The 25,351-nt window shown below is 50.6% G+C and overlaps 1 protein-coding gene across 12 annotated transcripts in view; it reads right to left on the bottom strand.

Annotated features, from left to right (window-relative positions):
- TBC1D16 (TBC1 domain family member 16) overlaps positions 1 to 25,351 on the bottom strand; it is a 77,068-nt gene that overhangs the window by 12,374 nt on the left and 39,343 nt on the right. For 10 of the 12 annotated variants that reach the window (XM_073236043.1, XM_036997403.2, XM_036997413.2 and 7 more), the window contains 3 exons: positions 2,460 to 2,621; positions 1,232 to 1,379; positions 152 to 319 (listed from right to left, as the gene is read on the bottom strand). In XM_073236043.1, coding sequence (XP_073092144.1) covers positions 152 to 319; positions 1,232 to 1,379; positions 2,460 to 2,621 — 478 coding nt within the window. The remainder of the gene's footprint in view (positions 1 to 151; positions 320 to 1,231; positions 1,380 to 2,459; positions 2,622 to 25,351) is intronic. The other 2 variants (XM_036997412.2, XM_036997414.2) reach the window with 2 other exon arrangements.

Raw genomic sequence — 25,351 nt, forward strand, 5'->3', positions numbered from 1 at the left:
CCCCATGGCTCTTCAATGCAGGCTGACGCGGGACCCCGGAACCCACTCCCTCTGGAGGTTTCTCTCTCCACGCAGGGGCTCCGATTGCTTTATCGGCGTGTTTGCACGGCTCCCGGCGCAGGGCGGGGCCCGGGAGGCTGGGGGGCCTCACCTTGCGCAGCTTGTACTCCTCCTCCACCTGGCCCAGCTGGTTCAGGTGCTGCAGCCAGGAGGAGACGTCCAGCCTTCGGTACGCGCTCTCCTCGGGGTGCGTCTCGGACGAGGGCAGTTTGGGCCGTCGGATGGAGAACTGCATGCAGGTCTTTTCATCGGCGACCTGCTGGACAGGAGCAAACCGGGCTGCTCGGTGCCTGGGGTGCTCAGCTCCGGAGCCCAGCGCTCTTCTGAGGACAGAAAAGCCTCCTTCTGTCCTGAAAGGAGGGGACGTGCTCTCCCCCTGCATACAAACCCCTAAATGGCAAGTGTAATTAGACCCAATTAAAATGAAAATACCTTCATCTCAGCACCGGTTTCCCGGCTGCTGGGCTCACTGGCCCACTCCCACCGGCCGCCGGGCCCCTGGCGGCCGCCCCCCGACTCTCCCTCCGACCCTGGCTGCAAAAATGGAATTAATGCCTCGAACGGCCCGACTCCCCTCTGCCGGGAGGGCCTGCAATAAATTACATGTGATTGGCCACAAACAAAGGGATCCCTGTTCCGCGAGCGGGAAGCCCGCCTGTCAGGCTGTCTCCGCGGGCAGTCACGAATCCAGGGCAGAGCTGCAGCTGACATTTAATTCAAAAATCAAAGGTTGTTCAATGTACGGGGGAAAAAGACCATGCCTACTGTAATAAGGGGAGCCGGCAGGAGGCTCTGTGGGAAGGAAGGGAATTTTAAAGTCAGCCGTTTCTAATAGGCACATAGGGTGTCTTGAACAGATAATTAAAGAGCTCTTATTACATTTGTATGTAGATTGAGCAAAATATGGCAGGAAGCCTTGTCAAAACATGATTTTTCAAGAACGGAGCACTGACTTTACAAGAAGCCCTGGGCACATGTTTCAAATCCAAAGTCGCTGTTCCGTCAGCTGTCCAGCGACCACGGACAGTGGCGAGCCACCAGGGGCCACACCCTGCGAGGCCTCTGTGCCGGAGGTCCTGGCCCCAACAGAAGGAGGGGGGCCTCAGCAGCCAGAGGTCTCCCAGGCCGGGTCTGTGGACCTCTGGGCAGCGTCCGTCCGCCCCCTGGCTACCTGGTCTTTGAGGTGTGTCTCGGCACAATACTGCCACTTCTGAAACACGTCCGACAGCTTGTCCAGGCCGCCCCGGTGAAAGTGGAAGACCTTGTACTGGCTCTCGCGGCTGGCGACAACGAGCTGACCGCTGGTGCAGGCCTCGTCGCTGAGCGGCCATGGGGGGAGAGAAAAGACGGCTGACTGTAAACACAGGTTTTTATTTCCAAGTATAATCAGAGGCAGGAAACAGGAAGTCCCTGTGGAGTTTGGCTGCTGGTGGGAGGGGGTCTGTCCACCCTTGCTCTGGGAGACGTGCCTTCTGTCCGCACCCCACCTGCCAGGCCATGCAGTCCTTCGCTTGGGGAGACCTGGGGCAGTAGGTGGAATCAGATTCTGAATCCGGGTGAAGCCGGCTCACAAACCCTCCAGTTCCCCAGACTCGGGGGGGACTGTCTGAGACTTTCCCTGACATTACTGGCTTCCCAGGCCCCAGCACCCAGAAGAGGAGGGCTGACTGCTGTCCAGAGACAGCCAGGCCCAGAGAGACCTCAGCCCTGGGTTCTCATGTTCCCCAGCTAGCCCGGCGGGCTGTCGGCCCCTGACCACTCGGGAACCAACGGACCCTCCTCGGTGGGCTTCCTCCGTAGCATGACGGCATGCTGGGAGAATCCTCAGGGAAACCCGCTGCCCGTCACAGGGCCACCAGCCCAACCCAGGCTGCCCTTCCGTAAAGGGCTGGATGTGGCTCTGGGTCTGGGGCCTCCTCCAGTGACACTTCCGCCTCCTCTAACACTGCTCTGAGGTTGTGCGGCCTGCTGGCCGGGCCGGGCCGCCTTTCAGGAGGAGAGCTCTGCTGTGGCTCTCAGGCAGGACCCTGACAGGGATGGTCCACCCTCACCGAAGAAGGGTGCTTCCCCACAGAAAGCCCAGCCCCAGTGAACAGCAGGCGGGCGGGTGAGCGGCACTGCTCTGTGCGGCCCACCTGGCACCTCTGCCCATTCAAGAGCCCCCGGCCACAGCCGGCTCCTGCCACCCTGAGGGCAGACAGAAGTTTGACAGCCACCATCCCCCAGTGCCTGTGGGCAGCTGTGTGGAAAACCGTGCGGCTCAGGTTATGATGATGGGAAGCAAACGTTTAGGAATGTGGGTGTTGGCCGAACCTGCCAGGGCCCTGGACCTGAACACCCCACTGTGGGGACACGGCGCCAGGCCAACCTCCAGGAAGCCTCCAGTGGTCGGCCCTCACCTGAAGAAAAGGCGAAGAGAGCGCATGTGGCCCAGGTCCACGCGGAACACGCCGCAGATCTGCTCCAGGGTGCACACCCGCTGCGGCTCATCCCAGCGCGGGGCCTGCAGGAGGCCGTGGTTGTCCGGGAAGCACAGGTGGGCATCGGCGCTGGAGGGGGAGCTGGTGGAGCAGGCGAGGTGAGCCAGCCGAGGAGGAGGGCAGAGAGGGCGTGGGGAGCGGAGCCATTCCACCCTTGTGCCATGCCAGGCTTAAACACACACACTACAGACACGCCCAAACACGCACGCATGCCAAGGCTCTCCAGGTGCCCGAGAGTGAACGAATCAGTCTATCCATCCTGTTACAGGTCAGGCCCAGCTATATTTTCATGTGGATGGGAAAGCATTTTCCTGATCAAATGACATTCTACTTCTAAGGAGGCAGTCAGTCATCCTAACGATAGCCGAGGTCACACTGAGGCACCCTCGCTGTGGGACCCTGGTGGGTCACCAAGCCTCCCTGAGCCGTTGTTTCCACACCTGCAGAGTGAGGCTAGCACAGGGCTTTGTGTGGAGGACGGGTGCGGAGAGAGCTCTGTGCAGAGCGCCCTGGCCTCCGGGTTTACCAGGAGAATCTGTTTTGTGACCATCTTGGGCAGCATAGGGCTTTTGTTTGGGTTCAGACTGGTTCACTGTTTACCTAAAAGGATATTGGCTTCGTTTATGGTTCAGTAAGGAAACATTTGGGTTATTAATGCTAATAGTGAGCATTTATTAAACACTCAGTGTGGACCTGGCCAAGGTGAACCACTTCTCCTGTGTTTATTATGTAGGATCCTGTGAAATAAGTCATGTCATTGTCCCCATTGTACAGAAGAGGAACTGAGGCCTTGAGAGGTTAAGTAACTTGCCCAGGGGCACACAGCTAGAAGGTGGTAGAGCTAGGATTTGGACCCAAACTTTGTGGCCAAGTCCTCACCAGCGTATTTTACTGCCACTGAGTGCAAAGTTCAGCAATACAACCCCATTTATTCTGTTTTAAAATTTGTTTTCATGAATTTGTTTAGAACCTCAGTTGCAAAATATTTTATTACCTGGATTCAGCCGTAGCAATCTCCTGATTTAATAGTAACATCTAGCAAATACCTGCTAGAATAATCGAAGGCGAGCATTGGTTCCAGGCCCCAATCCTGCCCTGTGCACACGCACAGGCTTCACCTCGTCCCGCTCTCCCGCTCAGCTCCAAACAGAAGAGCGTCGGAGGTGACCCATCCCGGGGTCTCTCGCCCAAATGGGCGCCAGGCTCTAAACGAGGCGCTCTGCTGGCCCCAGCACAGCCCCTCGGGACTCTTCCTCGAAGAGAAAGACTGGCCTTTTCAGAACCTTTGCTGCCTCTAAAATGACTCTGGGCCGGCCTGGGGTTTGGGACGCACACCTGACCTCCCTCCCTGTCCGCGGAGGTGCGCTGAGCCCAGCTCTCCATGAGCAAACAGCCAGGTGGGAAGGTGCAGACCCGCTGAAGCACTGTGGCCACACAGCGAGCTCAGACCCAAAAAGGCTGGGGAGCCGCCATCTTCCAAGGGGCCTCTGGCGGGGCCTCCCTGCACCATCAGTGCCGGCAAAACGAGGTGGCCACGGGTCTGCGGAAGGCCCCACCTCGCCACTTTACGCGGCACTTCAGCATCCGCTTACTGAGCAAGGGGCTGCGGCAGGAGAGCTTGCGCTCGGTGTGCTTCCCTGGCCGGAGGCCCCTTCCGGGGCTATCTCCAAGCCCAGCTGGAGCACGACCCCTAAAGGGTGGCGTGATTTGCAGGCCCTCCCCACCCCTCCCCCAGCACACAGCGCACCCTCCAAAGCCTGCACACCTTCCCAACACGCTGCGCCTCCTGCTTGCACATGTGGCGGGCCAAGCTTCCCAGAGACCAGGTCCAGGATGCAGACTCACTCTGGCAGAGGGGTGGGCAGAAGACCCCTGCTTGCCCCTGTGACCAGGAGGATGGGTCCCCTGCAGGGGAAGGAGCCATCTCAAACCAGCAAGGAGCCCCAGAGAGAGGGCGCCTCCCCACCTTCCGGAGGCATTGTGCCTCCAGGCAGAAGTCTGCTTAAACCCTTTCATGACTCCTTAGGGGAAACCATTTGCATTAATTAATTGATTGATTAATTAATTCAAGACACTATGCTTGGACCTACAGCTGGGGTTCCATGGGTTCAAAATGGAGAAGTCTTGGTTGTCCATCATACAGGACCTAGCAGATGGCCCTTTGGTCATCCAGGTCACCTCGGGTGACGTCTGTGCCCCCTCAAGGCTGGCCGCCATGGGATGGCGTTAATAGCCGGGTCGCTTCTACATCCCCAGCTCCCAGCCCAGACCTGGTGCAGAACATGAAGCCATTTAATGCCCATGCCTAGGATGACGATGGAAACTGTCTGGAATTTTGAGGTCATAGAGGAAAAAATTGTAAGGAAATAAAATATCAGAAAAATTGAAGTGGGTACAGTTAAAAAAAAAAGACCTTTTTTACACATGTTGAGAAATTTAGTTTTAAGAATATTCAAATACACTACATATAATCTGGTTTGCTCATAAAATTATTATGTGCGCTGCATTAAAATTAAAAGGATGGCTTATATGGGCAATAACTCCCAACATCCACATGTCAAAACTGTTTCATCAGTAGAGGTGGAAGATGTGACATGACACCCTAAGAAATGTAGCATTTCTTAGTTTTTGTTCTTCTTTGAACATTCCAAAATGCAGAAACAGAAATGAAAACAGAAAAGCCGGCATTCTCACAGCGAAACATAGCAAGTGAGTCCTCTGTCCGCCCAGTAACCTAGGCCACGGCAGGTACAGAGTCAGAGATTAAGAACAGCCTCAAGTTCTTTGGCGCTGACCCCATCAAGAGGGATCTGCGCCCCCACCCCCACCCCCAATCTGGGCAGTTACTCTGGCCGGTAAGGTGTGGTGTCAGTGACATTCTGTGAGTTCCAGAGCCTGACCTCGGGAAGCCTGGCGGCTCCTGAACCTGCTCCCTGGGTGCACCCCTGCCTCCACGCGAGGAAGCGTAGGGATGGATGCCGGAGACCACGGGGAGGGCGGCCCAGCTGCTGGTCAGCACCAGAGCCCCCAGGCTGCGTGGACAGAGACCGTTTCAGCACCCCCACTCTGGTCAGCCCCCCCCCCCCCCGTGCCCTGTGGAACATCCTGACTTAGCCTAGCCTGACCAGAGCGACAGTACGCAAATGAAAGGTTGTTATTTTAAGTTACTAACTGGGGACTTTGTTATGCGGCAATAGATAACTGATACAAATGGGAAGTGCCTGCTTGCAGAAAAGCTTGAGTGGGGGCAAGGAAACCTCCAAAATTACTGAGTTGTAGTTCTTAAGGTCAAAGAGACATTGGAGCCAGATTTTAACATTTAAAAAATATCCAAACTTCTAAATTTGCTTCATCCTGACTCTTTTGAGTAAGTTGACCAATAAGTCAGTGGAACCCCAGCTGTCGTCTGAGTATAGTGTCTTGAATTAAATAATCAATCAATTAATTAATGCAAATGGTTTCCCCTAAGGAGTCATGAAAGGGTTTAAGCAGACTTCTGCCTGGAGGTGTGCTGCCTCCGGAAGGTGGGGAGGGGCCCCCTCTCTGGGGCTCCTTGCTGGTTTGAGATGGCTCCTTCCCCTGCAGGGGACCTGTCTTCCTGGCCACAGCAGGGAGCAGGGGTCTTCTGGTCTTCTGCCAGAGTGAGTCCCCATCCTGCACCTGGTCTCCAGAAAGCTTGGCCTGCCGCATGTGGCGGGCGAGCAGCAGGCACAGTGTGTTGGGAAGGTGTGCGGGCTTTGGAGGGTGCTGTGCACTGGGAGCGGTGTGGGAAGGGCTGGGGAAGGGCCTGGAAATCACACCACCTTTTGGGGCCTTTGTCATTGCCAGAACTTGGAAGCAGTCAAGATGACTTTCAATACGTGATGGGTAAATAATCTGTGGTCCATCCAAACAGTGGAATATTATCCAGCACTCAAAAGGAATGAGCCATCAAGCCATGAGAAGACATGGAGGAACCTAAATCATATTGCTAAGTAAAATATGCCAGTCCGGGAAGGCTACTGATGGTAGGATTCCGACTCGATGACTTTCTGGAAAAGGCAGAGCTATGGAGACAGTGAAAAGATAGCGGTTTTCAGCAGGTGAGGGGAGGCACTGAGGACTTGGGGGCACTGAACTACTCTATGAAACTATAGTGACAGGTCCACGTCACCACACACTTGCCCAGACCCGCAGAACACGCAACACCGAGGACGAAGCGAACCCTGATGTAGATGGTGGACTCTGTGCGATGACAGCCTGTCCGTGCAGGCTTATCGGCTGTGACAAGTGCCCCATCCGTTGGGCTGCTGGCAGTGGGGGAGGCTGGGTGGGGGCAGGGCATGTATGGACAACTTCTCGATTTTGCTGTGAACCTACAGCTGCTTTAAAAAATAACATCTATTAAAACAAAACACGACAAAAGGAGAAGCTAAAGAACAAACCGGAACAAATAGATGACAAGGCATAATACCTTTAATACGTAAGAAATCGTGCAAATTGAAAAGAAAAAAACGATGCCCAAGAGGATATGAAGAGACAGTCCTCCAAAGAAGAAATTCAGATGGCTAACAGACACATGGAAAGATGCTCCACATCGCTAGTCATCAGAGAAATGCAAGTTAAAACCACAGTAAGATATCACATCACACCAGTTAGGATGGCCAGCATCAAAAAGACTAAGAACAACAAATGCTGGCGAGGATGCGGAGAAAGGGGAACCCTCCTACACTGCTGGTGGGAATGTAAGCTAGTTCAACCATTGTGGAAAGCAGTATGGAGGTTCCTCAAAAAACTAAAATTAGAAATACCATTTGACCCTGGAATCCCACTCCTTGGAATATACCCAAAGAATACAAGTTCTCAGATTCAAAAAGACATATGCACCCCTGTTTATTGCAGCACTATTTACAATAGCCAAGATATGGAAGCAGCCTAAGTGTCCATCAGTAGATAAATGGATAAAGAAGATGTGGTACATATACACAATGGAATATTATTCAGCCATAAGAAGAAACAAATTCTACCATTTGCAACAACACGGATGGAGCTAGAGGACATTATGCTCAGTGAAATAAGCCAGGCGGAGAAAGACAAGTACTAAATGATTTCCCTCATTTGTGGAGCATAACAACGAAGCAAAACTGAAGGAACAAAATGCAGGAGACTCAGAGACTCCAAGAAGGAACTAGTGGTGACCAAAGGGGAGGGGTGAGAGAGGGCGGGTGGGGAGGGAGGGAGAAGGGGATTGAGGAGTATTGTGTTTAGTACACATGGTGTGGGGGTCATGGGGAGAACAGTGCAGCACAGAGAAGGGACATAGTGGATCTGTGGCATCTTGCTGCACTGATGGACAGTGACTGCATTGGGGTGTGGGTGGGGACTTGATAATATGGGTAAATGTAGTAACCACATTGTTTTTTCATGTGAAACCTTCATAAGAGTGTATATCAATAATACCTTAATAAAAAAATTTTTTTAAAAATTAAAAAAACAAAAACGATGCCCAACAGAAAAGTGACAGAAGAACAAGAAAACAGTCCACTGGGAATAAATACAAATAACCAATAAAAAGCTCATGTCCAGAGTAATAAATGAAGATGAAAACAAGATACCATTTGAGGAGAGGTCTAGATCTGAAATTGTCCATAATCAAAAAATTATACAATGTAGTGTAGGCATGGGTTCGGGGAAACAGACAGTTTCACAAAGGTGGGTCAAATGTCTCTAAACAGCTATAAACAGGCCACAAAGGCTTAAAAACATTTCTACACTTTGACCCTGTATTTTTCATTTCTACATATTGATCCTAAGAAAATAACCAGAGATGCCCATGAAAAACCCCTACAGGAATGAATGCAGAAAAGGCATTTGACAAAAGTCCAACACTCATTCATGAAAAAAATGGTCAGCAAACCAGGGCTAGAAGGGAACCTCCTCAAACTGATCAAGGGCACCTACCCGCAATTCTACAGCTAACATCACACCCAGTGGTTGGAGACTGAGGGCTTCCCCTGCCATCCGGGTAAGGTGGGATGTTTGCCTCCACCACTCCCGACTTCCACTCCCTACTGCACCGGAGGCTGTAGCCTCTATAAGGGGAGGAAAAAACTAAACTGCATGAAGACTGAAAAAGAAGTAAAACTGTGTCTGCGTGCAGAGGATATGACTGTGTACATGAAAATCCCATGGAGTTTACAAAACAACCGTTAGAACTAGTACGTGTTGCAAGATTGCAGTATAAAAGGTCAATGCCAGGAAATTAATTGTATACTAAAAGACTAGCAGCAGATAACTGAAAAAATGTAATAAATAAAAAATTCCACTTACAGTAGCAGAGAAACCCCCCAAAAGCCTACACAAGATACTCAGCAATACGGCTGACAAGTGCTGTTCAAGACCTCTCTGCTGAAAACCACAGACCCTTGCTGAAGGAAGTCAGAGGAAATGGAAATAAATGGAGATACAGACCACGTCCATGGATTGAAACAGTCCATGTTGTTAAATGGTAACCTTATTGATCTATAGATTCAACACAATCCTGATAAAAAATTCCAGCAGGATTTTTTTTTATTGGTAGACATTGAAAAGCTGACTCTAAAATTCATATGGAAATGCCAAAGACCTAGAACAAAAAAGAGACTTTTTATACACCTACAGGAATCAAGGCAGTTTGGTATTGGTGAAAAGGGAGACTTTCAGATCAGTGGAACGGAACATACAGTCCAGGAATGGACAAATATGATCCATTTAGGACAAAGACGCTAAGACAATTCAGCGGAGGAAGGATAGCATATCCCCACACAGCACCAGAGCAACTCTCTATCTTTATAAGAAAGAATTCAGATCGACCTTTTCTTTATGTCACACACAAAAATTAACTCAAAATAGATCATGGTAAAACCCATCAGCAAACCAGGAACAGAAGAGAAGCTCCTTAAACTGATACAGGGCACCTACCTCTATCATACTTAGGTGTGATACCTAAAATTATAAAACTTCTAGAAGAATCCATAAGAGAAGACTTTTGTTACTTAGAATAGGCCAAGGTTTCTTAGAACACAAAAAGCACAAACCATAAAGGAATAATCAATCAACCTGAAAATTAAAAACTCTTTTCTGCAAAATACGCCATTAAAGAAAACAGAAATGCAACCCACAGCCTGGGAGAAAATATTCACAGCATATACATCCAGTAAAAGACTAGTAGCCAGAACAATGTATGAGGGACTCTTTGAACTCACTAGTATTGTTAGAAAAAGATTTCATAGACAGGACGCCAAAAGCATGGTCCATAAAAAAAAGTAATTGATTAACTGGATGTCATAAAAATGAAGAACATCTACATTTTGAAAGACACTAAGAAAATAAAAAGGTAAGTCATGGACTGAGAAAAGATATTTGCAAAACACATTTCTGATAAGAGATTTGTATCCAGAATATATAAAGAACTCTCAGAGATGGTAATAAAACGAACAATACAATTTAAAAATGGGCAAAAGATTTAAAAAGGCACTTCACCAAATAAACGGGTAAATAAGCATATGGAAATGTGCTCAACATGCCTGGTTGTGGGAGGAATGGAAACGGGAACCACAATGCGGTAAGAATCCACAGCGTGACACTCTGCACACCCATGAGAAGGACTAAACACCAGACCAGTGGGAACGGGCAGGACAGAGCGCTGCCCAGGATGCAAAGCGACTGGAACTCACACCCAACTGCAGGAATGCAAAACGCAAGAGCCTTTTGTTAAATAGTTTGGCAGTGTCTTAAAAAGCCAGACATGCACTTACCATATGACTCAGCAAGCCCATCCAGGGAAAGGAAAACTGCTCACACAGAAATGTGTGTGTGAATACTTACAGCAGTCTTATTCATAACTGCAAAAACATCAATCAACAGATGCATCTCTCACCTGGTGAATGGATAAACAAACCGTGGTGTGCTGTGCTGTGCGACAGAATACTGCTCGGCAAGAAAAAGGAACAAACCACGGGCGCACCACCACCCGTGGGCGAATCTCAAATGTTTTATGTTAAGCCAGACTCAAAAGCTGCACAGAAAGATGCGGCATCGTTAGTAATCAGAGGGATGCAAAATCAAACCACAACAAGATACTCCCACACTTGTCAGAATGGCCAGATTAAAAAGAATAACCACACCAAGTGTTGATGGGGACATAGAGGCACTGGAACTCCCACACGGCTGCGGGGAGTGTAAAATGATACAACCACCTTGGAAAACAGTTTGGCAGTTTCTTAAAAAGTTAAACACACACCTATTATATAACCCAGTCCTTCCACTCCCAGGTTATTTATGAAGAGAAGTAAAAGCATGTCTACATGTTAGACCTCTGCATACATGCTCACAGTAGCTTTATCTGTAATAACTGAGTACTGAAAACAACCCAATGTTTATCGGTAGGTGAATGGATACACAAGCGGTGGCGTATACATACGATGGAATACGACTCCATGGAACACGGAATGGAGTAAAGGTGAATGAACGGTGGACACGGGCAGCAATGTGGACACACAGAAAATCATCACGCTGAGTGAAAGAACCCAGAGAGAAAAGGAACAGTCCTGTTTATATAAAATGCTAAGAAATGCAAACTTATCTGCAGTGACAGCAAGCAGATCTGTCATTTTGGCCTGGGGGGAGGGATGGATTATCGAGGGACACAAGGAAACTTCTGTGGGGGATGGATATGTTCATTATCTTGATTGTGGTGATGGTTTCACCGGTTAAGTATGTCAAAACTCTGCAAAGTATACACTTTAAATATGTGCAGTTTAGTGTACATTATTTATACTTCAATGAAGTAAAAAATGCTAGTATGACTCATTATTACTAAATTTCTAACCATAGGGTAATATTTTAATATATTGTGGCACATTCATATGATACAATATCATTAAGCTATTAAACATTTTATAGATGTATGTGAGACCAAAGAAAATGCTCACACTGTTATGTTAAATGAAGATGGTAGAATAAAAAGCTGTATGACATATATCAATATGGTCTTACAGAGAATGCATATTTATAGATACTTTATGTCCACATAAATATAGAAGTAGAAGACTACACTAAAATTATAATTATGATCATCTCTAGAATGGCATGATCACAGCTTATTTTCATCTTCTTTGTTTTATAAATTTTCTGAAGAGAGTAATGTAACCTTTTGATAATTAGAAACAATAAGCTAATCTTCTGTACTCTTTTTTTTTTTTTAAAGGAAGTCTGTATTGGTTTTTTATATGGCAAAACCAATAAGGAGAATTTCAAAAAGAAATAAAGGAAAGGACGGCCGATTGTCATGGTTACCACCTATCTGACTCTTTCTATGCACCAGGAGCTCTGCTAATTGCTTCAGAGACGTCTTACCCCGACCCCACAAGAGAGGTATCATTAACCCCATTTCGTAGCTAAGGAGACTGAGGCTCAGAACAACACCCCCAAACCTCACAGCTGGGCAAGGCCCAGCCCACTCCTGACCCTACGGTGATGGCTTCCAACGTGAGTTGGAACAACAACGTACAGGAACAAAAAGGAAGATACAGAGGAAACCTAAAGGCTGTCTTAGGCATCTTTTACAGATGCCCCTGAAGACTGTCTACGCCTCCCCCACGCCCCACGCTCCTGGCTCAGACCGCGTCGGTGCCGAGGTTCTCCTACCAGGAAGGCCCAATCTTTAGCCTCGCAGGCACCACGCTCCGCAGACTGGTGCCCACTCATCTTTGCTGGTCCCGCTTGGGTCAGTTTCTATCACTGCTGTAACAAATCACCACACTGCATGCCTTAAAACAACAGAAATGTCTCTCTCACAGTCCTGGAGACCAGAGGTCTGAAATGCAGGTCTAGGGGAAGGTCCTTCCCCCCTCTTCCGGCCTCTGGGGGTTGCCGGTGACCCACCGTGCTCCTGACCTGCAGGCACATCTCCCACATCTCTGCCTCCATCGTCACAGGGCCTTTTTCCCCTCTCTGGGTGGGTCTCCGTCTCTGTTTTCTCTTATAAGGACACCAGTCACTGGATTAGGGCTCACCCGATCCAGAATGACCTCTTCTTGACTAATCACACCTGTGCAGACCCGATTTCCAAGTAAGGTTGCATTCCGAGGTCCTGGTGGACATGAGTTGCGGGGACATTATTCAACTCCGTATACCCTTCACAGGCCCCCTTCAGACCCGAGGCAAACCGGACAGCTCCCTTCCTTTCTGCCTCATCAGGTCCCCTCCCTGGGCATCCGCTCACGCGGGCCGCTCCCTTCAGGCTGCCTGCTCCTCTCTCTCTCCGAGGCCCAGCTCAAACACCACCTCCTCTGTGTTGCTTTCCCGTGTCCTCAGGGAAACACTAACCAGACCGCCTCATGTGTAGCAGGCTGCCAAAATATGCTGGCTTTACTTTATTTCCTGGAAATCCTTAGAAATTTATCATTCTCTTTTGTGTGTGACTGTGAAAAGTCACTTGCTAATGCCCAAACGAGACAAAGGTATCACAAGATAGAATTCTAGGTTCTTAGGAATATCCCTCATGAATAAGGACAAAAAGTTCTCAACAAAATACTAGCAAACCAAATTCAACAACATAAAAAAGGATTATACACCATGACCAAGTGGGATTTCTGCCAGGAATGCAAGGGTGGTTCAACGTATAAAGATCAAGGTAACACACCAGGTTAATAGAACAAAGGACAAAAACCACATGATCGTCTCAATGGCAGCTGAAAAAAAAATTTTGACAAAAATCCAACACCTTTTCATGATGAAAACACTTACCAAGCTAAAAATAGCAAGGAACTTCCTTAAACTGATAAAAGGCATCTATGAAAAACCCACAGCAGACATCATACTCAATGGTGAAAGACGGAAACACCCCCCCTAAGATGAGGAGCGAGACAAGCCTGCTCTCCCCGCCTCCATTCAGTGTTGTGCTGGAAGTTGTCCTTATGGGCAGTTTGGCCAGAAAAGAAGTAAAGAGCATCCAGGGTGGAAAGAAAGAAGTAAAACTGTCTCTGTTCACAGACATGATCTTGCATATAGCATATCCTTAGGAATTCCTACTCACACACACAAAAAACCGTTGTAACTAACACATCGATTCAGCAAACCTGCAGGATAAAAGATCAATATACATAAATCGGTTGCACTTCTATACACTAGCCATGAACAATCCAAAAGCAAAATTAAGAAAAATAATTCCACTTCCGACACACACACACAAGTACAAGACTTACACATTAAAAACGACAAAACCACTGTTGAAACAAAGAAGATATAAATACATCGAAAGTCATCCTGTGTTCACGGATCAGAAGACTGAATACTGTTAAGATGGCAATTCTCCCCAAATTGATCCATAGATTGAACACAATCCTTATCAAATTCCTGGCTGCCTCTTTGGCAGATACTGACAAGATGATCCTAAAATATATATGGAAACGCAAGGGACCCAGAATAGCCAAAACAACACTGAAAGTGAAGGACATTTGAAGGGCTCACACTTCCCAATTTTAAAACCGGCTACAGCAGTACACAACCAGGACTGTGTGGTCCTGCCGTAAGGTCTGACCTACTGACCCTTGCACTAAAGCAGAGCCCAGAAATACACCCATACATGTAGAGTCAACTGGTTTTTTGACAAGGGTGCCAAAACAATTCAACAGGGGAAAGAATAGTTTTTTCATCAAATGGTGCTGGGACAACCGGTACCTATGTGCAAAGGGATGAAGCCGAGCCCTTTCTTCACACCATATACAAAAATGAACTCAGAATGGACCAAAGACCTCAATGCAAGAGATGAAACTATAAAACTCTTAGAAGAAAACAGGCAGAAGTCTTCATGACCCAGGAGATGAGGGTTCCTTCAATATGACATTAAAAGCACAAGCAACCGAAGAAAAAAACAGAAACGAACTTCATCAAAATTAAACATTTTTTGTGCTTCAATGGAAACTATCAAAAAAGTGAAATGACAACCCACAAAATGGGAGAAAATATTTGCTAATCACATACCTGATAGGGGACTAGGACCCAGATTATATTTGAAAAGCACTTAGTTTGCAACCACAAAAAGATGAGTGATCCACAGAAAGAATGGGCCTGTCTGGAGGGACGTCTCTCCGGTGAAGACACACAAATGGCCAAGAGGCGTACGGCAGGGTGCCAACACCCTTAATCACCAGGGAAACGCAGACCAGAACCACAGAGGGGCCACTGCACACCCACAAGGATGGTCAGAATTTTAAAAACAGAAAATAATAAGTATTGCTGAGGATGTGGAAAAGTTGGAATCCTTATACATTGCTGATGGGAATAAAAAATGGGAAGACAGTTTGTCATTTCCTCAAAATTTAAACATAGAGTTATCCTATGACCCAGCAACTCCACTTAAGGTGCATACTCAAGATAACAAAGCGTATGTCCACACAAACATGTGTATAGTTTGAATGCTCACAGCGGCCCCAAAGGGAAAATGCTACCAGTGTCCATCAGCAGGTGAATGGATAAGAAAGGGCGGTCTATCTGCACAGCAGAACGTCATTCGTGGCACAGCCACGAAGAGGGATGAACACTGCTACCTGCTGCAACAGAGATGGATCTTGAAAACATACAAAGTGAGACAAGCCAGTCACCAAAGACCACGTAGTTCACGATTCTGCCTACATGAAACAGGGCTCCAGGGCAGGTAAATGCAGAGACAGAAAGCAGATGAACGGTGGTCAGGGGCCAAGGGAGGGAGCAGTGGGTGCTAACTGCAATAGGAAGGGGTTTCTTTTTCAGAGTGATGAAAATTTCTGGACTTAGATAGTGGTGATGGCTCTACAACTTTGGAAATGAATAACTGCCACTGCACTGTACACTTTTAAGGGTGGCTTTTATGTTATGGGAATGACATCTCAATAAAAGGAGGTTACTGCACACCCATCCTCCCCTGAGTCATCTTATATGTCTCCTAGTAAAGGTCTTGCACGAAGCATGACCTCAAAAAATACTCGTTTGTGCAACAAAACCTTCTGAGTGCCTCCCCTGTTCTGAGACAGCTGGGTGTGGCCCCCATCTGTGTGAAGCTTCAATCTGGTGGAGGAGGAGACAGCAGACACAGAAAGGAGAGACTGTCCGGGATGCGTTGAGACACCCACACCTTCAGCGGTGGGAGGCAGAACGGCTGGGGGTGGCCACTCTAGAGAGGTTGTCTTGGGGGGCCTCAGTGAGGCCTGAATGGGGGGTAAGAGCCAGCAAAGCAAAGACCCAGGAAGAATTAATATGTGAAGCTAAACGCACTGGAAAAGGCACCAATCCTTAGATTTGCCATCCTACAAAATTGGCACCCCTGGAAATAGAACTTCTGCTCTTACATTGTTGAGGTTGACTTTCCTTCTAGTGGGGGAATGGAAACGATCTCATGTTATAAATAATGTTATACTGCAATACACTCCCTGTATTTTTTTTATTGCTTAAAATTTGCAAGTAAGAAATGAATTCATTTTCATGATTAAAAAATGAAAACATACTGCAGTGTGCAGACGGAGCAGCGCAAGCGCCCTTCCCGCTCCCCACACCCTGCCCAGGGCCCCCCAAGAAGCTGTCCCCTTGGCAGTCTGCTGATTCCCCTTCCAAGCCTTGCTATGCCGTGTGTGGCGGCCTGTAGGCACCATCTGTAATAATGGCTCGGGCATAATTTAAAAACAACCGCCTTCAATCTTTTATTCAACTTGACTCACTAAAGTAGAATAAATTGCTTTTCTCTACAACACTCGACTTCATTCAAGGGAGGCTTGAGGAGACCGCCCCCCCAACCCCCCAGGAGAGGGGACCTTGTAGGAGAGCTAAGTGGGGGACACAGGTATGACAACACGGATCCTGTGGCTGGGGAAGCTGCGAGTGCTGGGGGTGTCAGATGAGAGGGGATCACCCGGGCAGGCGGTGCAGGTTCCAGAAAGGCCCCAGGTCTGAGGAGGGCTGGTCTTTGTGTGGAAGGAAGAGCCTGGGCAGGTGCAGGGACGTGTGGAAGGCATGAGAAAGTAGCCAGACAGCTGGTCCGTGTCACTCTGAGAAGGTCCCTGGCATTGACTTGAAAAACGCGTTTCTCCAAAGAACTGAAAGCAGGGACTTGAACAGGTGTTTATACACCAACATTCATAGCAGCATTATTCCCAACAGCCAATACGAAATAGCTGGAAGCAACCTAGGTGTCCTGCAGCAGAGGACCCCATACATGGACTGCAGGCCACCCACACCACGGAATATTACTCAGTCTTCAAAAGGAAGGAGATTCTGACACATGCTAAACATGGAAGAGATTATGCCAAGTGAAATAAGCCAGTCACAAAGGGACAAATACTGCAGGATTCCATTTTTTTGAGGTCCCTAGAGGAATCAAATCTAGAGAGACAGACAATAGGATGGTGAGCACTGGGGCCTGGGGCCTGGGAAGAGGGACAGAGGTTATTGTTTAATGGGAACAGAGCTTCAACAGGGGCTAAAATGCTAAATTTTGTTAATGTGTCTTTCTACAACAGTAATAATAATAATGAACGGGTTTACTGCAGTAGAATTTGTTTCCCCCGCCTTAATGAGTATTTCCTGGTCCTCCCCATCTCCCGGCTGGAGTCAGCACCACTCCCAGGCCCAGCAGCTGTGGGGCCGGCTGATCAGCTGTGGGGCGCAGACTGCTGGGCGAGGCCGGTGGGAACCTGCCTGGGGGCCTGCGGAGGGTGGCAGATGTTGTGGAACACAGTCAGGAATTTCAGAAGAGAGGGCAGAGGGCTGGCCACCTGGCTTTCAAGGTGACTTGGTGGCCGTCTCCCTGCCCGACTCCTTCCTTGGCCTGGGGGCCCCCCCGCTGTGTGCAGGGGTGGGGAGGGAAGGGTGTCTGCAGGCCTCCCAGTCCTGCCTCCCGGGGCCTGCCCACAGCCGCTCCCTCTGCCCGTGAGGAGGCCCTGGAAGAGGTCGGCACTGCCCTCACGAGGGGCTCTGTCCCGGGGCAGTGGACCCTGAGAAAGGGGTGCAGCTGGCCAGGCCCACAAAGACCCAGGAGCCAGGGCCTGCACCACGCTTCCTCGCGCGGCAGGGCCCTGGGATTTGGGAAAGCAAGTTTCTGTGCTGTCTTTGTTTTTTCTTCCGATTTGGTAAAGCTGAAGTCAAGAAACCCTGCCTAAGGGTTTCAACAAGAACAAAACAAACCTGATCTTCCATAATCCACCGGGTGGAAACACCGGCGATTGGCATCTGCCGTGCCAGCACCTGTGTCACTCCAGCTGGCTGTGAGCTTTGCTCGGGACCCGGGCTTCTCATGGCGCCTACTTGAAAGGCCGCTCTGAGCCAGCCAGGGGCTCTTCAAGCCCTGGTGGAAATTCCTCGGTTGTCAGACAGAAAAATTGCTCGAAAGAATGAAACCTGGGGCACCTGCAGTGTTCTCGGAGCCCCAGCTCCTGACTTCAAAGGATCAACGACAAGGAGGGCTGCCGGCCGCAACAGGTCCGCCTGAAGTGGGGAGACCAAGGGCCCCTTCGCCCCAGTTGGCACCAATAGCCACCCCACCGCCGGGGCCAGGAGCAGATCCCTGCAGCACACCCAGCTCTGGCACAGCCCGCGTCTGCCCACACCTGGTGCAGGAGCACCACTTTGGAAGGGACCCCGGCATGCGGTGGGCTGATTTGAGGCCACTTTGGGATGGACAGGGTCTCTGCAGAGACCCAGCAAAGCTTCTGGGCGTCGGGGCCACAGCGACCTTCGCGGGCAGCTCTCAATGACGAGAAGCTGCACCCTCACTGCTTCTGCCTGGCCCCTCACACACAAGGCAACAGTGGGCGTGGGTGCCAACATGCAGTGACAGACACGCCCGCTGGCCAGTGCCCGCCCCCGCTGCACAGTGCCGAGCGCTCCTGAGCTTGGCTTTGTCCCTGAGAGCTGACTAGTCCACACACAGGCCAGTGATCTTGACCTGCCTACCCACACCCCGCCCCCACAAGCACCAGGGCACGGGGTGGAATCAGAACCGGCACATACAGGGTGGTTTCGGTCCTACAGATTTACAAAGGAGCCCCACTGTGCATCCGTTAGCACACCCACTTTTCAGATGTGAAAACAGACTCAGATGAGAAGCCGGGACCCTACTGTGCCCCGACCACTTCACCAAGTTTTCTCTCTTGCATCAAGTTCCAAGGATAAGCCATTTCCCGTGTAGTGCTTTCAGACGCTGGAGGACCGACAAGTGTTAACCAGAAATACGGGAAGGGCTCTGAACAGAAAAGGTCACGGGGAGACAGGGCACAGCAGCTCGTCCGCACAGGTGTGTGTTTGCATGCCTGAAACGTGACTGAGTCAGGCCTGTGTGGGGCGTGCGGGCCTACGTTCCACCAGCCACAGCCAAGCCGAGGAGAATCCTCCCTCTGCTGCTGGGGGGCCGGCCCTGGCGTGGCCCCTCTCCCGCCTCTGTGTTCTTGGGCCCGTTCCCTATGTCTGCTGGGCCTCAGGCTCCCCATTGCAAAATGGGGCAATGAGGGGCACGTACAGGGACTGGGCTGGGGTACCAAGAGAGTGAGTGGGTGCTGCCGTCCTAACCTGCTCGCCAGGGGTGGCTTGCCGCCTTGCCAACTGCCTGTGGCTATGGGACAGTCGGTCCCAGGCAGGACGTCCTCTGCCTGCCAACCCACCCCAGCCACCCTGTATCATCTCCTTGCAAGTCCAGGCTCCAGAGGGCTCGCGGCTCCAGCCGGACCACACAGTGGCCTTGGCCTTTGCACAGGCCGCTCGCCCGCACCTCTCTGCTCTTGTCCTCTGGAGTCCAGCCAAGCCCTCCATGGGAGAGGGGTTGCTGAGGATGTGGGACTTCCGGTGCACCATCCTGCCCCGTGTTCCCTGCACCATGACCAGGGGGCCTCCCCAGGGTTGGGTTAGACAGAACAGGGTGAGTGGGAAGTGGATGGCACGGAGCTGCGGCCCTCCACCTGGGGGTCCTGGACCCCAATATCAAGGACCCATCTTCCTTGACCCCTCAGGCCCTGGCCCCAAGCCCTTTTCCAGCATGTATCCCCGCCCCGCCGCGACTCGTCATGCCCCCAGCAGGGATGAGCCTGGCCACCCTTGTAATCCACACCCCACGAGAGCTGGCATAGGGGAGGACAGCAGAGGAGGCCTCACTTTGCATCTTCTCCGCCTGTGAGACGACAGGGACAGTGGCTGGACTCTGACCCCTGGGACCCCATCAGGCTCTCAAATTCCAGCAGTTTCTAGGATGCGTACAAAGCCGGCTGTTCCAAGTAAAACCAAAGGCACGTCTGCCGTGATTGACACGACACACACACATGTGCACACAAACACACATGCACGTACACACAGTGCCAAGTGCCAGATCGATCTACCCGCAGGGCTGGCCTCTGCCTGGCATCCGCCGCCTGCGGAGGCCCTGCTCTGGTGTTTGCTCGCAGGGCCCGGCCGGTGCACAGAGAGGACAGCCAGTCAGTGTGGCTTCTGGAATGGCCAGCCGGGGCACTAAGGCCGGACAACTGTGGCCACTTGCACTGTCCGTGTGGGACTTCAGATGCTTTTTGGAGACCTGGGCACTGAAAGGGACCACGGAAAACTGGTTCCATTAGGCCCAGAGTGTCCTTTTTGACATGAGTGGAGATGGAAAGTTCTTGGGTAAAGGTCCAGCAGATTCTGTCCTCTGAGCTGAGAGAAACTCCACGGCCGAACTCAATCAGTCTCTTCTTTTTTAGACCGACCTGGTTTTGCCATGCAGAGGGCTGTGAGAGCCACGGGCCGGGGAAAGACAGGCCAAGCAGAGCCTCAATCACATCTCTCCATGCCGGGGGCAGGGCACTGCTCGGAGCTGGGAGGGCAGCGCCTCGGCCCGGGCGATTAACTCCGCCGCGCCATCCCCAGCACCACGCAAGCCCACACAGAGCTAATTATGAAAGGTGTAAATCACGGGGAGGAAGAGAACAGGCACATTACTCAGGTTTATTACCAACACCATTTAGGAAAAGATAACCAGGCCGGGCCTTGCTTCTCTCTCTCCGGCAGCCCTGGCGCGGGTGGGCGGGGGGTGCTGGATGGCCAGAAGGCGTGGCAGGTGTGAGACACACACGGTCCTCTGGGTGCTGTTTTTATTTTAACTTCTTCTGAGTCAAACAGGGTGACATGGTCAGATATCTAAGTAAAATTAAAAAGAATTTCATTGACCGACCCAACTGCCCTAATGCGGTTCCAAGCTTCCATGCGTCAGATGCATTTATAATTATTACAAAGGTGGACGCAGGCTATACGGGGGTGCTGTCGGGGCTTTTTCCACTTAACGCTATTATACAGTGTTGCTCATTATGGGCTGGAGACTCTGCTGGCAGGAATCATTTGTTCTTCTTTCTCCCTCAAGGCATTTGCAAATATGCCTGGAGGCTAAGGGACGCCGGGTACATCTAATAAATAAAGCCGAATAATTAATAGCCAAGCAGTCTGGAGACCACTCCTAGTTGCTCCAGCCAGGCTTCTGAGAACCAGTTCCCAGATGACTTCATCCTTGAAATAGACTTTGCTGAGAAGACGGCAGCAAAGAGACCCTTCTGAACCCAAAAGAATGAAAAGCAGAGTTATATATTTTTTCCTCCAGATTTTACAGCGATTTACCATGGGTAAGAAAGTAAGATATTTCTAACCCAATGTGCTCTTATTAGCTGCACGTACTCATGCTCGGCCCACTCGTGATTGTGCCTGGGAAGTTGTGTGTGGCCCACCCAGGAAAAATGAGGAGACACACATGTTCTGGGCTGGACAGAGGCAGGCCCACGTGGCCACCCTGGCAACACCCCGAAGCTGGCAGAGAAAGGCAGAGAGCTCACGTTCACATTCACAGCTGGCACCCACCAGTCACATGACCCTCCCCAGCGGAGCTACCACACCAACCCCAAGCCAACAGTGGGTGCTCCAGGGAGGTGGGCGAGGGGCGGGAGAGACAGGAGTGGGGACACGGCTGTCACACGCACACCTAGACATCCCTGCATCTTCTGTGGGACCACAAGGGAGCTTGCAGGTCAGGTTGGTTAATGCAATACTAAAGCACCACGTGGGCCTTGTGTGGTTTTTCTGCAAAAATACCTGGAAGGGGCATCAGCCCAGAGGAGTCATCCTACAGTCTCCTGGGCACCAGCCCACTGGGTCTAACCCACAGGGGCGGGGAGGCACCTGTTCTCCACATGCCTTTTCCAGGGACATTTCACACTCACCAAAAAGCATCCCTGGGCTGCAGCACCAGGAGAGGCTGAGGCCAGCCTAAGCTGCCAGGTCACTAAGTCAGTAACAAGGAACCGACTCTGGGGGTGGGGTCGCCGCCGACCAGGGCCAGAACCAGGGAGGAGGAGGCCTCGGGCGAGGTGTGATTCCTACGGGTCCATTATGGCCCAGCACAGGAAACGCTCAGGTTCGGCAGAGCCCAGGATGGCACCTGCTCCTCCCAGGCCCCAGGCTCACGCGTGTGGGATGCCAGGACCCCTGCGATCCCCCCCGCAGGCCCTCGGCTCTGCAGAAGCAGAATCCTCACCACCAGACCTGGTACTTTCCCGACTTTTTCGGGATGTTCCCCTAGGCAATTTAACAATGGAATGAATACTAATAAAGCTTGGACTAAATTTAGGGGTTCCCCTGAGGCACATGATTAAATTTCATGAACTCCTCAGGCTTTCAGCCCCAGTTCGCCTTCTCTCTCAGCTTCCTGGCAAGGCGGCCCTGGCCACCCCGGGGGTCCGCGAAAGCCGCCTGGCAGGCCGGGGTGCCTGCCCCCGAGGCTGGGCGGTCGGAAGAGCTCTGCGGGGGAAGGGCCGTGGGCTGTTGCATCACGTCGTGGGCCTGGGCGCCCGAGGCTTGTGTCACGGAAGCACCTGAAGATCAAGGGGCCCACCACCAATCTCCTAACGAGGGCACTGGGCGCAGGAGTGAGGGGGCCAGCTGAGAAATGGGGAGGGGGAGGAAGAGAAGAGCTACAGTCGGAACCTCCCAGATTCCGAGGTCTGGGTTGCACCCCACATGCTCCTTCCCGCTTCAGCCAGTCAGGGTTCATCTGAACCTCCTTTGGGGACCCCAAGAGCAGGGATGCTGGTCCAAACATGCCATCTAGAATGCTCAGAGCGATGCCCTGGGGCCCCTCAGCCCGTGCAGGCTGGAAGGGGAGCGTGCCTGATGGGGAACCCGTCACCCTGAGCTGACCAGCAGCTGCTGGCATCGACGGTAGGAGTCGGTGACTGAGGCCAGGGTGCTGGGAGCCTGCACTCCGCCACTCCCACGGAAACTGCAGTAACGATCACGAACAATAAAACCCCCTGCGCTTTCTGACAGGGCACTTCGTTTACGGTTCCTTCAATTCCATCTACGAGGCTGACTCCACAAACATGAATTTTGTATATAGCACATCATCCCGCGAGTGACATCGGGACAGCTTGTTTCCAATTCATTTCCTCCCTCCCTACGGCGCCCGTTACGCACCAGTCTTGTGTATTTGTACCCGGGCCCTGGCTCCAGGTTCTCCTCTGGCACCGAGCCATTGCTTGGCTCAGCTCAGGGTATTTAAGGCAAACCAGGAGTGGGGCGCTGGCCGGCAGGATCTTAGAGAAAAATGACTACTCACCAGCCCGGGAGGTGGGCTGCTTCCGGGGCAGTGTGGCTCGTGGGCCCCCGGCAGAGCGTGCTGCCGGCCGAGGCTGCCTCGGGGCTGGTTTATGGATTCTGGAGTGTCTTGGGTGGCAGAACGCAGGGGCACAAAATGGTGGTCCTGGTGGGAGGCTTTGGGGACCCTCAGAGGAGGGGTGACACCTTTCTCTCTCTGATGTGCTCTCTGTAAAGGTCACAAAGACCCCGGCAGATAAATGGGCCAATGACACATACCTCACAAAAAGAAGCGACATGAATAAACATAACAGAAATATATTCAAAATCATCAGCATAAAGAAATGCAAATGAACAGGGTTTTAGCCTGTGTATCTGCTAGGAGTTATTTCTAACAGGTAGAAGCCAGTGTCGGGGGGTCTACAATGAAGCAGGCACCTCCTCCTGCCTGAGGCAAAGCAAAAAGTCAGATCGCCCCCCACCCCCACCATGAACTTCTCTTTAATCAGAAAAGGAATGTGCTTGTGACAAATTCACACACCCCCAGAAGTGTGCAAAGCAAAGCTGTGAAGTCTCCTGTTGCTCTTCCAGCCTCAGCCCAATCACTCCTGCCCCTCCTCCGTACCTCCAGGTAACAGTGGGACACGCGGCATCTGGGGTGCTCTGTGTGTGTGCACAGACATGCACATGTGTTAACAAAGAAATAGGAGCATGCTGTCAAAACTGTGTTACACCTGTATCTTTTCAGTCACCATATTCCTGGCCTTTGTCCTGTCACACCCCTTTGTAGGGCTGCTTCGGATTTCATGCATAGGAATGAAAACTTGGGGTGTTTCCTGTTTTTACTTTTTTGTAAAATAAATAATATCACGTCAAACTTTGGGGGGTGTGTATGCGCATGTGTATACACAAGTATGCATTAAACCTCTGTGCATGCACAGTTACCCCTTGAACCTTTGCACATGTATATGTGGAACCTCTGTACATGTATGACACGTATTTATACCTTTGGGCACATCAGTGAATCTGTCCGCAACCAAGACTCAAACCTGCAAAGCAGCAAATGGCGATGTGTCTCAAGAACTGAAATGCCCTCTTTGATTCTGTTTCTGGAAACCAACTGGAGGGATGATCCTGTCTGTGCACAAGCATCAAACACAGACGCGCTTCTCATAGGACAAGTGGAAAACTGGGAACAGCTAAATGTCCGGGTGTGTGGTCAAGTGAAATGCCCTACATCTACCCACAAGGATGGGCATCGACAATGAGGCCACGAAGAAGGCATCACAGCGTGGGAAGAATTTATGATAGGACACAGATCGAATATAGCCAGACGGAACTCACACGGTCGTGGTGGGTGGGAGTGTAAGCCAGCCCAACACCCGTGGAACAATTGGTGCATCTTATAAAGATGAGCACCCACCAGGTGCACCCCCAGAGGGCCTCACTCCCGGCACCAAAGATGTGTTGTGCAAGTAAGTATTGCCACGGCAGCCTTATCCACAGAGAAAAACCCCGATAACAAACCCAATGGCCACTGACAGGGACACAGACAAGCGTGGAGCCCTGCACAGCCGACAGAAGAGAGGAGCCACACAGGTGGGTCACTGAAGCACGCACGGGATGAGGACGTTTCTATAGTGCTCAAAATCAGACAAACAAAAGCACATTTTGTTGGGAAATGATCGGGGAAATGGACATGGTATTCGAGACAGCAATTCCTTCGAGAGACGGGATGATTGGGGCTGAGCCCAGGGAGGAAAGAGCCCCAGTTGGTTCATTCGTGTAACCACGTGATGGTAACAGGGCTCATTCTGTTATAATGCTGCATGGTTTACAGATGTTCCCTATGTTTTTCGCATGTATCAAGAATAACAGTATCAAAAACTCACTTCTTTTAAAAACAAGAAACCAAATTTTACAAATGGCACATCTACACCTCTATAAAATAGAGATGCATTCTCTTTTGCATGAGAAACAACAAATTGAAAATAAACGCAAAGCCGGAGGAAATAAGCCAAATGCTGCCAAAAGCTGTGCTGAGCGGTGGGACACGGGGAGGTTTCACCCGTGTCTTTCATCTTTCAACTATTTTGCAAAATTACTTTAAGTGTTACTTTTACAATTAAAAAGACAAACTCCTCCAAATCATGAAAAAACACCCAAGGCAGGAACAAACAAAATAGCTAAATAAAGCAAAAGCCCACCCCCCAGAAACAAAAACT

This window comes from Manis javanica, chromosome 4, assembly GCF_040802235.1.
Source record: "Manis javanica isolate MJ-LG chromosome 4, MJ_LKY, whole genome shotgun sequence".
Lineage (NCBI taxonomy): Eukaryota > Metazoa > Chordata > Mammalia > Pholidota > Manidae > Manis > Manis javanica.